Below are 18,869 nucleotides of genomic sequence, written 5' to 3'. Positions count from 1 at the left end.
TCTATTGGAAGAGGGTAGAGTGTTGAAAGGCAGGCAAGTGATAAATGGCACACATGTTTTGATATGGAAGATACAACCATGACGTAAATATGCTAGATTTACAGATATGGACTATATAAATGTTACTGCAGAAAATGTCTTTTGAAGTAATGTCACATTGGAAAATTGACTATAAGCAAAACAAAAAATGGGTAAATGTATCTATAAAAGTGACTCTTTGTTGTATTCTCTCTTAGCTCCTGGAAATGCAAGCAAGTTGTAGAAGCCATTGTCTGCTCCCTCTTTTTCTGAAATAATTTGGCTTATGTTTTCATGCCGTGTCTAAATAGTTTGTATGTGATTGCTTCTAAAATATGAGTGAATGAATATTCAATTCTGAGAAACATACTATTTAGTTTAAATATCTACATTTTTAAGATATATGTGATTAACTATGTGGTAGAAAGCAATTCCTAGAATGTTTCTTTTTTTATTCAAAATTGCCTCTACGTGCTTTTTTTATAGGTCAAAATGCAATCACTCTTGAAAAGGTTTGACTAGATATTTTAGTTCGCTCCACTCCATTTCCTTTACTTCATTTTGTCACTAGGTTATGTTTCACTTTTATTTTTTAAATTACTGTTTTGGGGTTGCCTCCAGAACCCTCTTACCTCCGCCTCCCTAGTTATTTATTTAGTGTTAACAGCTTATGGGTTTTGCCCAATATTCAAGCAACCCCAGCTATACTCACATTACACTGCCATATTACCACCATGTACCTCTCATGAGTTGGAGGTGTGTACATTTGAAGAGCATCACAGTGACTAACCAATCTCATAGTTATGGCTCATTTGAATCTGTCAAAGCTGTGTAAGTAAGGTTTATCTTCATATTGTAAGCATAAAATAAACATATATCAGGTTCATATTCTGCGCACATATATGTATTTTAAATACGCAAGATACCCACCCTTGCATTATAAGCACCAGCATCAGATGTTTCATGGGGTGACATAGGCATGCATGCATTTCTTAGGCGTGGAATGAGTTGTTTTTGTTTTCAATACAATGTACATGTGTGGACATTGCTATTTTAGGCCAAATTTAAAGCACAACAGCTACTGTCTGTGTGGTATTGTGCATGCATGCTTGGATTTGTTTAGCATGCATTGTAGATAGGGCAATATAGCATGAGCATTGAAGTTTGTGTGATCACAAATAGTGCCACCAGTCGTGTGATATTGATATATCGTTTCTTTGTGATGTAGAATTATCGCCTGTTGTATGGGTTTACAATGACGTGATTCATCATACAACACTTTGTGAAATGCAAGAAACGTGAACAAGAATTGCTTACGGGATTTTTCACTACTAAGATCTTCTCAACTCTGTATTTTGGCCCATCAGTTACCAAAAGGGATTTGCTGTGGGTCCACAATTTTTCTCTTAAAACTGTATTTTTCATTTTTAGGAAATTATTTTTTCATTTTTAACTGCTCTGGGTAGTTGGTGTTTTTTTCACCACACAATATAGTTTATATCTATAGTAAATGAGTATTCTAAGAAGTTGGTTTCTATTATTTTATATATGCATTTTCTTGCTTTAGTTTAAAAATACTTTTGAAAATGCATACTTTGAAAAAACATATTCGTCATTCGTTTTTCAATACATACAGAAAACACAGTATGGTAATTTCAAATGAGTGTTGCTTATGGAGAATGCACAGTGAATTGTAGTATACTGTAAATCAATGAATAAGGTCTAAGCATATCAGAACCTGTGCTTTCTTTCTGCCAAGGAATGAGGAGATTCCTAGGGGCGAGGACCTCATTAATCAAGCTATTACATTTGCAGAGCGGTTTGGGAATCCCTGTATAATTAAATAACATATGTTTGTAACTATATGTAAAGAGCCTTTCACATCTGTTGTTTAACCCCTTCAGTGCGGATGACAAAGCCAGCTCGTCATGGGCGTTACCTGCGCTACGCGCATGACGAGCTGGCTTTGTCACGTAACGCGGGTTTTTAAAAAATCCAGCGCGCATCGGGAAAATCTGCTAGCGCGCATGCGGTTAAACTGCACAGGGAATCCCAACTTTAACAATGTACCCGGAGAGGGATTGCTTGAAACAGTGATGGAGGATAAGGTATTGTTGAATGGTGCGGCCTTGTAAGAGCTTTACTATCTCTTTCTGAACAAAATGTGCAATCCTGGTGGCAAAAACATTTCATTAAAGTGCATAGTTTTTTCAAACATATTTTGCAGCAGACTTAGGGGCATTATATTTAAACAATTGTTCACAACTAGATTTTAACAATTGTTATTTTCATCAACGTTTAGTAAAATTAAACAAAATGGATAAGTGGTGGTGGAGGAAGTCAAGGGACTGTAGTAACAGCATACAGAATGTACCCATTTTTTTTTATATTTTATTGCAGTGCAGTGGCTTTTATTTAGCACTTTCATACTCCTTATGAGGCCTATGGTGCTGTGTTTGGTGAATTGTATTGCTGTTTCTGATGCATATTGCTTACCATCCTTGCTTGGTGATTATTCTCCAATTCTCTGCACATTTCTTGCAGATAGTTCAAGAATGTATTTTAATTGTTAAGAATGATTGTTTGCATTTATATTGTTACTCACCCTGAAATTCAAATACTAATATTGAACAAGTTCGATAAAAACACTCACTTTTTATTTCTTAAACCAGAGCTATTTTCATATCAAATATTTCAAAAACGTCAGAATTTCAATACTCTAGGGTTTAAAATTTTAAATGTCACAGCTTCGCTCCAAAACAGTGCAGTCCATGGAAACTCTTGATCTAGTGGTGCTCCCACAACTCCACCAGGAATACATAGTGATGTCTGTCCTCTCTTACGTAGAGTGTGATGGCTGTCACAAGATTTCCCTGCCTAGAAACACTAAATGAAGCATGGCAGTCACAGACGAGGAATTCCATCAATAGTCCCTGCATGCAAGGATACACCTCTCTGAGTGTCAGGATCACTGCCGCCTTTTTACAAAGATTCCCAGTTTGGAGATTTGTTTATGTAAAACAAACAAAAATGCAGACCAGGGGAAAAAAAACATGTCGACAGCTCAGCCTTTCAGTGGCTAAGATCCTCACCAGGAAGGCAATGGTCTCTAAATCAGGTGGGTAGTCCTCTGCCTGGGAGGAGGAAGCCTTCACTGACCTGGCAGCCTGCCTGATTTCATAGCAGAATCAAAATAACTTTCAACATCAAAATAAATAGGATACCCAAGGTCCTGTCTGCAATTAGTAGTGATAATACTTTCTATAATAAGGGAAATGCATGAAACCATTATTAATATATTCTATCCCAGTCAGGAGGTTCCGTGGTTCCTAACTGGTGAGCCAAATTAAGTATACTGATTTTTGTTTTAAAAACACAACATTTGAATGAGGCCTTCTTTTAGTTTATTCTGCATTTCTACCTTGAATCACTGAAAACCTATTCTTCCTCCACTTTACTGCCTCCCAGCAATCTTTGACTTCAATGTCTAATGTTAGTGAAGGTGCTGAGCAATAATCTGATCCAACCCCGTCTGTAATAGGATTGTGCACCAGCCCTAAAAACAGTTACAAACAACCAGTGCATTATTGGCCACATATGCAAGTTGTCACCAGTAATCTAGTAAGCTCCAGAGCCTCACATATGAAGGCACTGTTTAGTGTTTTCATGTTCTTGACTTTAGACATTCTCATTTGGAATTTGATGTGTGTCCCACATTACATTACCATCCTTTAATTCTCTGCTTGATAGACTCTACGATATTTTTTGTAAATTGGATTCTATGTTCCAAAGGGAGCATAAGGAGGTTGATCAGATGTGAGGATTCGGAGTAAATTTGTTGCCACCTGTTTCTGTGAGCGGTCACTTGCTAGGTGGGTCAAAGCATAACCAGTACTATTTAAGGCAGCCCTGCTGGACCAACATTTTGACATTCAGGAGTTAGACTCCTATAGTCCCTACCACCAGTTTGACATCCTTGGGAGAGATAGCATTTTAAATTTCAACAGGTGTAGCTGGAATATTGTAAATGTAAAATCTTCCCAATGTACTCTTAAAGGTTATGATGTGATTCATTGACTAGACCCAAACATATTGGCAATTTGTTCAAATACAAGATATTCCAAACAGTTTTATCTAATAACGCCATCTTAGTATTTTTGGGCGATTGTTTCCACGTATAAGAACAGGAATGTTTTCATAGGACTTTGATTGAGCAAAATCATGCCATTCATTCTTCAAACTGGGTAAAGGGTGAAGGGAATGAGGAAAACCAGTACAGTAAGGTAGCTCTTAATGCCATGTCTAGGCAAACATATTCAATAGTTTTTCATGTTCTGCAGTATAAAAGGTCTCTGTGAGATCACATAATACTTGCATGTGTCATGTTCATTTACGCTACACAGAGGCTCATGCAGCATCTGCACGGTGGCTGTCTATTGGCTGCACATCATTCTGAAGCAAGGTGGATAACAGCAGAGCAGATTTTGAAAAACAATATGTTGCTAGAAAGGCATTCTTCCTTCCATCTGATCCTCGATATGCGGAACCCTGTCTGATCTTCTTCTTGTATCCCTCTTGGTGACTTTAAGGCTGAAGGTCACTAAAGGATCCAACATTTACTGACTGGGATATCATAAAGTGACACAATGAAAATTACATATCAGAGCATTCTGTAACAATAAAAGATTAAGTGGTCTATGCTTTAGAGTTTAAGAAGTGTTGCAAACTGCGCTCTACAAGATGTGTTAGACCTTTCAATGCAATATAGTAGTGAATAGATTTGAACGTTGGATCGCCTCGTTGAGAGAGAACAAGACGATTGTGGTTCAGGTAGTAACTGACAAAGGCATCCTGAGGAAGTTAGTGTTAAGCATCCACATGCTATATAGTGGTGACTATGGCATGGTCTATGCATGTTAGATGATGATGAAAAAATGCCTTGGACTTTGTAATTGGGAACAATGATTTTATTTAGAATTAGTTAACATTATTTGTATGAGTGATAAGACAGTGAAGATGGAATATTGTGAATTGTGTGCCATTATAAATAGGAAAAAAACAAATATCATGGTATGCTACATTAAGAATTTTACGGATTGTTGTACAAAATACATAAACAGGCTGAGAATATTGAAGTAATTGTATGTGCTGAGAGTGGTATTCAAGGGTGGTGATGAGTTAAGTCCCTAATGGGATTCCCTGAGAATTGTAAGTGAATTGAGGCATCTTTATCTATTTAGGACAAAACTAGTTTGTGTAAGAGTGCTTTGTTCTACAGAGTGATTATGAAGTGGGAGAACAATGTGCACTTAGTGTTGATTAGACACCCGCTTTGATTCCCTGGCACAGAGGGGTTCCCCTTTTTTGGATTTAGACCTAAAGCTGCTGTGTCACGATGTATGGATGGTTTATGAATAAAAAGGATCTTGGAGGCTGGTTAAGGGGGGGGGGGTAGGTCTACCTGGACATTCTTAGTATCTTTAGTATGGAAGGGATTTTACTACGTTGAAAAACAAATGGAAATGTGTCTAATTTTGTTAAATAATTTTACATGTTCTGTAATGCTTGAGGCATTGAAGTTGTGCTTTCATTCAGCACCATTGCTGCAGTAGGTTTACCTGCTAGGAATTATGCACATTTAGACTGCTGAGTATTTAATGAATTAGGATCAGAATTGGATTGGCCACAGTAGGATATTCTGTGGGAGGATTTGATGATTACATTTACTGAATGTTTAATGCTGTTCTCTTTTTCAGCAAAGATGTCTTAAGAGAGTAAACCACTGATAAGAGTATGGAGGGTAATTGGTGTATGATGACGACAAAGTATGGGATATTACATCTATTGATTTCCTTATTTTCCCAGTCTATATGTGTGGATGGTAAAAGGTTGCTGGGTTGAAGCCTTCATGATGATTTTTGTCTTTAATGGGGTTCACGTGTTAGAAATGGGGTTTCTGGTTTGCAGAGGGATGCACCCTGTCCAACCAGGAACCCCTACTCTAGTCAAGATAAGCTAGATACACACCAAAAGATAACCTGTGCTCACCCGCTGGTAGCTTGGCACAGAGCAGTCAGGCTTATCTAAAGAGGCAATGTGTAATGTCTTTATGCAAAACACACACACAGTGACACAATGAATACACCACAAAAGTACTCCTCACATGTATAGAAAACTAGATTATACTTTATGAGTAAAACAAGAACAAAATGACAAGAATCCAATAAGGAGAACCTGAGTTATGAATTATTAAATATTAAATCAAAATATAGTGCTGAGAGTCATAAAGCGCCAACCGGGGACATCTGGTTGCACTATACCGGGAACATCCAAACTTCAGGCTGACCACGATGGGGGGCAGGCAGGCTAAAGGACTCTTATAGGTCCTGCTGAAAAAGTACCTTGAATGGAGGAAGCATCAATGGCTAGGACCCGATAAGAGGAGCAGAGGAGGCAATGCATCATCATTGATCCTGCGGATGCAGGTGATGCGTTGGTTCTGATCCACGCAGTCAGTGAAGCCTCATTAATGAACCTCTTTGAGATGCATGCAATGCGTCATCGTAGGGCTGCGCAGTCAGTCATTATCGAGCTATGTAGTCTGTTGAAGCGATGTCAGGCAGCATAGCCATTGATACGTTTATTCTGCTGGGTCAGCACAGAAATAAGCACTTCCAAGGGCCCAGGACTGAAGTGACACTGCTTGGCAAGCCAGGACTCCCATATGGCACAGTACAGGTGCTGTTGCAGGGTTTGCAGGATGTTTTGATGGCCCTGAGACCTCAGAACAGGGGCGAAATCAGCAAGCCTTTGGAGTCACTCTGGGTGCAGGTGAGATGGGTCCAGTCATTTTCTTCTGCAGGGCAGATTGTAGAAAGCAGCTGGCAACAGGCAGCACATCAGAGCAGAAACGCAGTTCTTACAGAGCAGCAGTCCAGCTAAGTGGCAGTCCTTGTAGCAGCATAGCAGTTTCTCTTCAGGGCAGGGTTCTTAACAGCTCCAATAGTGTACTGCCTTGGAAGGATTAGAGGCCCAGTACTTATACCCAGCTGTGCCATTAAAGTGGAGGTGACTTCAAAGAAGGGTCCTTGACATGCACACAAGCACTTCCTTCCCAGCCCTGACTCCAGACTATCAGTAGCGAGTAATCAGATTTTTGTGTGGAAAACAAGACACTGCCTATTCAGGTGTAAGTGTCAGCCCCCCGTCTCTTCCTGCCCAGGAAGAGCTATCAGAATGCAGATAGGTACTCCATCACACCTACCATTCCTGTGTTTGTGGCTGTATAGTGGGAATGCACAAAGTGTATTGGATACAGGCTGCAGGCACACATAGCTTAAAAGTGTTTTAAGGAATTCCGATCATTAGCCTATGAGACGAGTAGGCCTCACAGTCGTAAAAAATGAATGTAACTGTTTGTCGCGACCAGGACATGTAAAAGTACATGTCCTACCTTTAATTTATACAGCAGCCTGCCCACAGGGCTATCTAGAGCCTACCTTAGGGGTGGCTTATATGTAATAAAAAGAGTTAAGACTTGGCAAATGGTTTTAAATGCCAAGTCGAATTGACAGTAAACTGCACACACAGGCCCTGCAATGGCAGGCCTGAGACCAGTTTGAAAGACTACTTGTGTGAGTGATATAATCAGTGCTGTAAGCCCACTTGTAGCATTTAATGTACAGGCCCAGGGTGTATGGTTTGCCACTTTAAAAGGGACTTATAAGTACATTAAATATGCCAATAGTGTATACAGCAATACTACCTTGTTTGGGGAGAAGTGTGTGTACTTTAGCACTGGTCAGCAGTGGTAACCTGCTCAGAGTCCTAAGCCAAGAAAAAGGTCAGAAATAGAGGAAGGTAAAATGTTTAAGGTGACCCTTCAGAGAGGGCCACTTTCCAACAACACGTGAGGTAAATAGGTCTTTTTTATTTTACCATTCCATAGTGAGTTTTGGAATCTACTGCTGAAAGGCAAGGTGTCATCCATTGAAAAGCATTTTCACAGGAAAAAATATGTTTTTGGGTTAGTGTGTACCATTACCACTTTATTTGCTTCAGTGCCATTATTTATTTGTCCAAATTGATGCACTTATGGAGAAAATATTGATCACTTTGTGGTGTATGTTACTTTCACATGGTTTTGTTTTATTTTGCCGTGACTAGCTCTTGTAGTCCCTTGTGTATTAGTAGTTTACTTCAACATTTTATTGTTTTGCTAAACATGTGCCTTTGCCCATGTTCCTGTTTCTTACTTGGCAATATTTGGTTAAAGGATTGACAGTTTTAAAATCATTTACAATTAAAATATTTTATGGAATAAAAAAAGTAAATGCTGAAGCGGACATTAAAGCTCTCCTTAAAGTATGGAAAAGAAAATAGTTTTGTGACTTTCAAGGGGCACTCAGAGTGTAAGCCATAATACGACCTTGGTATCATGTTGAATGCACTGATGTTTGTAGAAAAATTACGTATTTTGTAACAAAGAAAACTATTTTTTTTATCTTATTGAACAGATTATGGAAGAAACCAATACACAGATTGCTTGGCCATCAAAACTGAAAATAGGAGCAAAGTCAAAAAAAGGTAGGGATTGTGTTCTTATTTTGAAGTAAATATGCTATATCGTAGATTGGTTCCTTTGGACCTAGCAACGATTAAGCTCTGAAGACAAACACACACACAAAATATCCCAACCAAGGCATGACTAAACACAGCTATTTTTGATTGCTGGTATTAGGAAGAGACTTAAGTCAGAATTCTACAAGATAACCCACAAACATTAAAGACATTCGTAAATTATCATGTTCTGAAGTGATTGTTAAGGACGAAATGACCGTCACTTAAAAAAGGGGGCTGGAGAATGTACGATCAAAACAAATGAAATTGCTCTTTAGCCTACAGGCATGCTTATAATGTAAGAATGTTTATGATACGAAAAGGACTATGAGTTTAAAGCCCTCCTTGGATGAGATACCATTCCTATTTTTACTGAAATCTCTGATGCTGTATAAAACATGCATAATGTAATAACACAGATAATTGATTATGAATAGAATGTAACACTGTTTCTAAAGACATATGTGACACAAATCTCAATTTTAATAATAATTTATATGTAGAAGAGATACATTATCAAACACAAGGAGATGATGGCTGGAGCGCTGAAACTTTTCAGATACTCACCCACAGTCACAGATCTTGGTTGAATCCATCTTCATTCTTTAGCTCACTTCGCCACCTCAGTTCAGACCCAGCTATTTGCAAATCTGTCTTGACCCTGTGTCTCATGGGAACAGTCCAACCCGAACTGCCAAGCCAGGTATTCCCTGAACTGGAAACAAGCATCCTGGGACTGGTTTCTGGGTAACACCCTTTATCAGCCAGGCTAGCTTGAATCCAGTGGCAAAGTGAGCAAGGGACCCACATCTGGGCGTACCCTGCCAACTAAGGCGAACTAAGCAAACATAAGGAGATGATGGACGGAGCGCTGAAACATTTCAGACACTCACCCCTAGTCACAGATCTGGGTTGACTCCATCATCATTCTTTAGCTCACTTCGCCACCTCAGTTCAGACCCAGCTATATGCAAATCAGTCTTGACCCTGTGCCTCATGGGAACCTTCCAACCCGAACTGCCAAGCCAGGTCTTCCCTGAACCGGAAACAAGCATCCTGGGATCGGTTTCTGGGTAACACCCTTCATCAGCCAGGCTAGCTTGAATCCAGTGGCAAAGTGAGCAAGAGACCCATGTCTGGGCATACCATGCCAGATGTGCCCAGACGTGTGTCCTGTGCTCTCGATGCCACTGGAGTCAAGCTTTCCTGGCTGATGAGGGCTGAAATCCCAAAACCGGTCCTAGGATGCTTGTTCCAGTCCAGGGAGGACCTGGACTGGAATTTCGGGCTGGACTGTTCCCATTGGGCGCAGAGTCAAGACTGGTTTGCATATGGCTGGGTCCAAACTGGAATGGCATGGTGAGCAGAAAAACGATGGATTTGGGCCCAGATCTCTGTACTGGGGTGAATGTATGACATTGTTCTGCATTCTGTCCATCAATTGTTCTTTTTGCGAAGAGATACCTTATTACACCATGGAGCAGTGTACAAAGCAAGTTTGATGACAATAGTAAGTACATCACAAAATAAGGATAGGAATCTATTGTGTCAGAATGTACAATATAACTGTAGAATGCTCATGCCGCACGGATGCTGTAAAATGAATGCAAGTAGATATTTCTATACATAATCCTGTTTTGATTGTTACAGATCCAGTGAATGGATCAAAACCATGGTCTGTTTTTTTTATTTTTGATGTAGTAGTATATTAACTACGACTTTGAATATCACGATTTCAAACAATGTAGCTATATTTAATAGATGGACTCAAGAAGATCTTGCATTCAATTTAAGGATTAGCAAGTCACAGTCGCAGGATATTGTGAGTCCCATGACTGAAGAGAGAGACAAAGTCAAAGGAAGAGTCATTTAATAAAGACACAAAACTAATCTAACTTGTAATTACCTTTTACAGCTAACAAGATGGCTCAGTGAGTGAAATGCACTGAGCTACAGGCCATAAATGTGAATCCAGGAAAATGAGTCTCAGAATTCGATTTTTCCTTGGCCCTTAGATTGAGTACCATTATTATTGAGTAACCGATGTAAGGTAATGAAAATTAAATCTGTCAAGATGCATGTATGCGCTATGAGATATTTGTGTGTAGATATGTTTAGGGTGTTGTGAATGTTCTGGATGGAGGTTCCTATGGTTTAAATGGCCCCCAGTATCTCCCAGTTATATACTACATCCCTGTTATCGGTCCTAGGAATGTGAACCTGTTATCCCTTTTTTTTTTTCAATGAACTACCTTTGGCATCACTTATGGGTTTGCCAGAGGTGACACTTACAATTCCTTTATCATAGCTGGGAGACTCTAAGATCCTTAGAATATTGGTTTGCAACTGAGCTGTCTCTTCAGTCTAAGCCATAGTGGTACTGAGATCTTTTGTGTGCACTTTCCACGCCCAGAAGGAAGCATGACACTGTTGGCACGACCTCTGTGATGCATTACAAAGCCGCAGGTTCATGGTTTGGAGTTCGGTGCAGGGATGACAACAATGACCCCTGTGCAACCTCTTGTGACACTTATGCATGACCTTTGTTGGCTTGTGTAAGATTTTACAGACAACTTATGTATCTAACAAAACCTCAAGAAAGAATATAAAAAGAAAATGTGGGAACACAAAAGATCTCTGAAAGATGACTTCTGGGCAAAACTACTCTGCACCGCCAAGAACACCAACTCAAACGCATTTTGGAGGATTATCAACAGCTTAAATCACCCTTCAAATCCAACATCATCGAATGTCCAAGAAGCAGACTGGGCCGCGTTTTTAACAGAGAGGTTCGCAGAGATAACACCAGATCAGTCTAACTCGGGGGCAATCCAACAAACTACCAACAAAGTGGCCCAAAAAAGAAAAGGGAGTATCACTCCCAGCGGTGAAATTAGAACCGCTTGTATGCAAACATCAAACAATAAGGATGAACGCAGAGAAAATCCATCACCAGACGGGGATCTCTTGGTAACCAGGCTTTACTGTGACGTGGCTAGCCCACAGGAGAAGAAGGATGTATCAAACAAGGTCAAACAAGCAAGGTACAGCGAAGAGGACATAAGTAGAATCATAAGGAAGTCACGTGGCAACGGTGCTCCAGGGCCGAATGGGATCCCCCCAATAGTCTACAAAACTGATCAGGACTTTTGGAGTAGGAAATTAAAACAATTATTTGAAGAGATAACAACTGTAAATAAAATACCGTCAAGCTGGCAGGGCTCCATAATATCACCAATTTTTAAAGGAGGAGACAGAACATCCCCAGCCAACTATAGACTGATCGCACTCCTAGACGTAGAGGCGAAGTACTTTGCATCCCTCATCTTGGAAGATCTAATAAACTGGTCCGACGACACAAAGAGAATTCCGTTGAACCAAACAGGCTTCAGGAAAGGAACCGGGACACTGACAAATATTATGTCTCTCTCAGTGCTAGCCGATAAATATCTTCGAAGAAAACAGCCCCTTCACCTGTGTTTTATTGACCTAAAGGCAGCATTCGACAGTGTAGATCGGAATATCTTATGGAGGAAATTGCGCAGTTGGAACATCCCGGATAAAATCCTGAGAGGGATCCTACTCCTTTATTCCAACACTTGGATGGTAGTTAAATTGGGGAATGGAACACGGCTCTCAAGGAAAATTAACACCAGTAAAGGTCTAAAGCAGGGCTGTGTCCTAGCCCCCCACCTCTTTAATCTTTTTATGGCAGACCTAACATCAAGTCTGAATAAGATCCCATCCCATCCACCTAAACTTGGCTCCTTTCCGCTAACTCATCTATCTTATGCGGACGATGTGGTACTGTTGAATCTAACAAAGATTGGCATTCAAAGGTTATTAGCAGGGCTGGCAGAATTCATAAAAAACAACAACCTGGAGATAAACACTAAGCATGAGCGCAAAATCCGCTCCGATCGCGGATTTTGCGGATTTTCGGTAAATCCGCGATCCGCGAACTCTCGCGAATTTACCGAAAATCCGCAATCCGCGATCGGAGCGGATTTTGCGGTCAAAAGTTCAAGCCTAACATAATTTACGATGGCGCCGGCAAGCTGCCAGCGCCATCCTCAAATGGTTACTTAATTAGCTTCGACAGGAAGCTCTAACAGATAAGATAAAGCAAGGGCTCGAGCGCCTGCTTTATTTTATCAGTTGGAGCTTCCTGTTGAAGCTAATTAAGTAACTTTTGCAGGATGGCACTGGCAGCTTGCCGGCGCCATCGTAAATTATTTAAATGGTGGTGTCTTCTTGAATAAATATGAAGGGCAGGGTTCATTCGGGCACGACGGTCCTGGCACAAAAAATAAACCTCAACAGATATCAATAAAGCATGTGCCCTAGTTGAAGCGCAAATGCAGTGACTCATTCATCAGCCCAAAAATAAATAATCGTGAGCGTTGTGGAGGCTGGGCAGGTGTGCCTTGTTCCCAAATATACCATCGAAAATCCGCTGTGATGCTGGCCAGAGGCATTTGCATCTTTGACTTTGACGAGCGGAATCCCCGTGCTGTTCCTGTGACCAGGGGCTTCTGTCTCTTAATCTGCTGCTCTGATCGTCTTTTATACACACAAGCGGCATGTGCGCTCGCATGGAAGCCCCGTCCGTTTGGCCCCGCCCGAGCTTCTGTCTCTTAATCTGCTGCTCTGATCGGTCTCTGACCTGTTATACACACAAGCGGCATGTGCGCTCGCATGGAGCCCCGTCCGTTTGGCCCCGCCCACACACTTGAGGAAGCCCCGCCCCCAAATCCGCCGATCCGCATAATCCGCGGATTTTGCGGATCCACGATCCGTGAATCCGCAAATCCGTGAATCGTGGATCCGCAAAATCCGCCCATGCTTAATAAACACAACAAAAACAAAAACAATGCTGATCACCAGGCGGCGGACAGCCAGCGCATACATCTACCTGGATGGGACAAAGCTAGAGGCCGTGTCCAACTTCAAGTACTTGGGCTTCCACTTTGATAACCGACAAAGCCACCAGCAGCAAATGTCCTACATCTCTCAGAGATCAAACTCACTCTCATTTGCTTTTAGATCTTTGGCTAAAAAGCTCTCGGGGCCATCATATAAACCTTTACTGGCAACAATAAAAGCAAAAGTCCTTCCAACCCTGTCATATGGCAGTGTAGGATTGCATGGGAAAGACGCAGATCTGCTCAACAAAATGCAGACAGCCATCTTCAAATCCACCTTCCACATACATCAGGGAGCCTCACCAGCTCAGACGAGGTTAGAATTCGGAATAATAAACGAGACACTGGGAAGAAAGTACGCAAGCATTAAGTACTGGTATACACTGAAACACAACACGTCAGCCTCGGAATTGCACCAAGCATTATGGGAAGAAATAAGATCTGATGTTAACTCCCCATACAATCAGTATCTCGAAAAGGCTATAACTGAGACCGGAACAAGAAAACTTTGGGAACTCAACCTGCCCTACCCGGCGTTCAAACAAGCTATAAACAAGTCGACAAAATTTCACTCCCTCTTACTCGATAAAGCCACGTTTAGCACCAGGAAACACGCATGGATGGTCATATCAAACTACAAAACACTCGTGGCAGCCCCATATCTAACAATCACATTCCCAGCTCACAGAAAACAGAAATTGATGGAACTCCGCTTGGGGAAATTTCCATCGACTATGGACCAACCAATCTGGGTGCACGACGGACCCAAAATCTGTAGATTATGTGGGAGGAGTAATGAGGACTTCATCCATCTTGTCTGTATCTGCCCGAATCTTGCTCAAGCTCGAATATCTCTTTTAAAAAAGTCTATGAACGAGCGGGGCATAAGAACGTGCAGATCTGCAATTATGGCAACTTTGAACCCAGTAGACACGCGATTGAACTGCCTACTACTAAAGTTCCTTGCAGCCCACACCCAAGCGCTAAAGTACTCCCTGGCACCCAGTCAATAAAAGGATAACATAACTGTGGTAGCTCGGGGAGAGAGCTCTCTGGAACATTAAAAGTGATAAAAACCAAGACCTTCTGCACTGAATCAGACAGATTGTATTTTAATTACGTTTTATTCTATTTAAATAACAAATTTGGTATTAGACTGGAATGCTCTAGAACATACCAACAGAGATCGCACTTATATATTAAGAAATGTTAAACACATTAGTCGACTCTTTTTAAATGTATTGTTGTGGTTTTAACTAACTGAAACAATAAAAGTTTTCTACATCAAAAACTTGTGGTTTCTATGTGTATCCGTTTCGTCTGATTTCCTAAGGCATGGCCAGAATTCTCCGAACCCTGTTTACGAGGGGGTTAGAATTAAAACAAATTGAGTGAAGTTTACCACATCCAGTAACCACCCAGTGCGATGCAGTCTACACCCTTCATTAAATTTTGCAAATAAAATCTGCTGGAATGTAAAAGTGGAAAAGTGTGGCGCTTACTGTGACCTACGGATTTTGGTGCGGTAAGCAACAAACCCACGCTATTGCCCAACGTCTAAGGTCCCCAAGAGTCCGGTTTTATTACAAGCGTTAAACAGCAGCTTCTCGCAAGAGCACTTGCAATTAGGTGTCAAATGTGTCAGTCGATGGCGGCATACAGCTGAACTAATAATGTGGAAGATTTCTTGTAAATATACGGTCAGGGGCGGCTCTAGGCTCATGGCGGCCCTGTGCAGGGAGCATAGGGCAGAGCACGGAGGCCAGTGAAGAGGGTTTGGTCAGGGTGTTTGGAAGTGGTACAGACCCGGAGGCCGCCAAATCCCTGCCTGGCGCCACCACGAAAATATGTATCCATCCTCAGAGGATTATTCTATTAAGGTTATATATTGGCGTGGTGGCCTATGGGGTTCGGTGGCCCTGTGCAGGTGCACAGCTTGCACATGCCTAAGGTCGCCCCTGATATGGTAGTCTTCCAGATTTTTCCAAGAGTCTGCTTTTGGTAAACATGAAAATCTACGTTGAGACTGTAAAGTCTGCATAGTGCACACACCATAAGGAAATTATAAGGAAGCATAATGTAATACGTTTGTATTAAGAGCCAGTAAAGGTGGATGTTGGAAATTGCTGACCAATGGAGTGAAGGCTACATCCTGGCTTTCTTTGGCATGCTATAAAAATGTAATTAAAGTCAGATTTAATGCAGCCTTTGAGGGATAACAGCGCCCTAAGTACGTGTTTCTTATAAGACTCGTAATAGCTTTGTCAGTCACCATACACAATAAAAATGAACATTTGTGGCCTGTAGGAAAATGCTTGCTCAACAGGTTTCAAAATTGGTAGTTTTGTGATTTAGTGTTGCTACATTGTTCGAAATGTCTATGTTGGCAATCAGTTAGCTCCAGGAAAAGAGAGGTTTTATGTAACGGCTCTCTAATATTGCGTGCCAATGTTTAAATGTTTCGTGTCCAGTCACCTCATAATTCAAGCATGGTGCCCCCAGACAATTACATCAGTTCTGGTGCGCAAGCACACAAACTCACCCACGGTCGCCCTTTGGAAGCTAGTTAGCGAACGTCAGCCCTAAAAACACCTTTTTATTCTCCACATGGGGAAACGAGAATCCACCTTCAAATTAGACCTGAACTGAAAAACACACTACATGGCCCGGGTTTGTGAGCCGTGCAGTGTGTGTTCCATTGCGAACAGAGTACATTATTTTCTTTATTTTTCTTTTTATACCATTTTGAAAGTGTCTTTATTTTAGCCACTTTGACGATGGACTTTCGAGTCTAAAACAGATAATGCATATGACTGATTCTTGTTTATCTAGTACATTATTCTGAAATTGTGTCAGATCATCGGACATTAATCTTTTGTTTGGGAACCCCTGTTGTTAGTGGAAAATCAGGCCACCATAGCATACGTGATCATTTTATAATCTTGCTTTATTAGTGCACATCATTTGCACTACCTCAGCTGGCTACATGACATTAAAGTGTCAAATTCACATTCAAGATTGTATAGTGTGCACTTGCTGATTGAGATATAAAGAACAAGTAAAATTGAGGTTCACCCTCAACGCCCATCCATATAAAGTATAAGAAGACATAATTGATTATCAGCTCTGAATATTTGGAAAAGGTGATGTATGCAATACGGTCTTGAAGCCCATGTGACAGCGTAAAAAACTATGACAACCGTGCTAATAGGAATTAATGCTCATGGACAAGTTAAACAGTGGGCTTTATTTTGAAAATGCGTTTGCCTCCTCATTGGCCTTATCCATATTGGAAAAGATTGATAGTTAACCATAAAACAGCCTAAAGAAAATTGGTAAACCATCGTACAACTTCCAAATAGAAGCAAGACTAGAACAGACTATTCAAGAAATGAACATTCGTAGTATAAATCATCTAAGGTCAGAGTACATTTTTAAGAAGGGCCCGGCATCAAAATGTCCTCCTGCTGAGTGACGGATTTAAATCAATAGTATTAGAAGTCAGCTGGGCTCAGATATGAAAAGGTCGTAGCCCCTGGAGAGAATTGACTCAGTGGGAGCCATTGCTGGTCAAGTAGGATTGGAGTCTTCTGCTTTAACTAAAAACTATACTTCCGCATTCAAGAAACCATGCCTCGCTTAACTGGAGTAATTATTTGAGTCCAACTCGTGCTCTGCATGTAGAGTAAAATTATAGTTTGCTGGTCTGCTTCAATAAATATATTGCTGAATCAAGTTCAGGAGCCATTCTGAGATGGTTATGATCTTCTTGGCAATGCTAAATAATTTATTTTGGCCACAGTGATGCACTGATATCACAGGGTTGGGCAGCCAAAATTCCAACAATGAAACCTCAACAAAGAAAATCATCGTACATATTGAAAAATGCTTTTGGCACCAAAGAAACTTACTGTGGCATGCAAATGCTAACCTACATTGGAAAAAGCCTGAAAATGCTAACCTACAATGGAAAAAGACATCAGAAATGAAAGAAAGATGGGACAGTGTAAATAAAAATAAAAAAAACCTCTCTAACATAGAAAAGAAACCAAATAGCAAAGGAGAAGAGATGAGTAGGGTCTTTTGGGTTCGATTCTTTCAAGATAGAAGGTAGATGTGAAAACAAGAATATTTTCATCAAACAGATGAATCTAGAGTCTCTGGATAAATAGGACAACTTGGTTACACATCCTTTGTCGAAGGCTAAGTCCATCACCTTAACCAAGGTAGAATCTTAAAGTGTGCTTGGTCTAAATTCAACTTGACACAGTAGATGTGTGTGTGTTTTTTTTAATCTTATGTGTATTTGTTCTGTATAAGACTACCATACACATGTAACTGCAAAGGTTAGAGACTTAAAGAATTAAAATAAACTGTCTGCCAATCTCCATGCTCGGATTGCAATTTTTTTTCATCTATGTGGATACAGTTGCATGTGAGATCAGCATATGAAAGCCATTCTACAACTTGACTAAATGTCGCCCATAGAATGAAAGCCAAACCAATCCAAATTTAGTTTATTCTGCTGCAGTTCCTAGACTCAATTGTTGGGAAGACTAACACCTTATGTCTGATTGATGGGTGGGCAGGAGACTTCTCTCACAGTTTGATGCTGCTTGTACACAGGAATATGCCACATGGGAAAGTGAAGTCGCAGCACATTCTATCTAGTCTGTAGTGATAAATAGTGTTGTTTTTGAGTTGTCGAGACTACCACGTGTCAAAGTAGATAGACAACGTCTATTATGATCGTACACAATCGGAAGACTACATAGGGAGTTGGTAAACACTTACTTTACAGGTTAAAGGAAATCAGGATGCTTGTTAAATTGAGCTGAATAAGGAGAAAGGGCATAACATGCTCTGATGGAGTCTGTTTTGTTGTTACCAGCAGGCTGGAAAAGAGTTGGGTTTTTATTGTGATTTTCTGTGTTTTATTCTCAACCCTTTTTGGCCAGTCCCTAAAAGGAAACTGTTGTTACTTTTCCCAGCTTTGCATAAACTCAACCACTTGCTTCAAAGTCCTTCCCAATAGAGGGTACAGGGTGAATACACAGACAGAGGCACTCACCCTATCAATATGGTCTCTGTATGATAGAGCTCCCTTTCCCAGCTACACTGTATGATGTAAAGTTACAAACTGTGAAAATATTGGTGACTTTTCATATGCTTCAAAAATATAACATATCAGAGGAGCTCTGTGTGGGTTCCCTGCATGAGCTGAATCACCTTTCCGGCACTCGAATACACAGACGCACTTTTGGGGGAATGGTCTATATCTGAACTCCGCTGTATGGAACATCCATT

General features: G+C 40.7%; 1 protein-coding gene across 1 annotated transcript in view; it reads left to right on the top strand.

Moving 5' to 3' along the window:
* BICC1 (BicC family RNA binding protein 1) overlaps positions 1–18,869 on the top strand; it is an 851,967-nt gene that overhangs the window by 546,426 nt on the left and 286,672 nt on the right. Inside the window, exon 3 of the mRNA XM_078642970.1 lies at positions 8,535–8,604. Coding sequence (XP_078499096.1) covers positions 8,535–8,604 — 70 coding nt within the window. The remainder of the gene's footprint in view (positions 1–8,534; positions 8,605–18,869) is intronic.

This window comes from Lissotriton helveticus, chromosome 5_1 (genome assembly GCF_964261635.1).
Source record: "Lissotriton helveticus chromosome 5_1, aLisHel1.1, whole genome shotgun sequence".
NCBI lineage: Eukaryota > Metazoa > Chordata > Amphibia > Caudata > Salamandridae > Lissotriton > Lissotriton helveticus.
The sequence above is the reverse complement of the archived record's forward strand: the minus strand, read 5'-3'. Positions and strand labels throughout refer to the sequence as shown.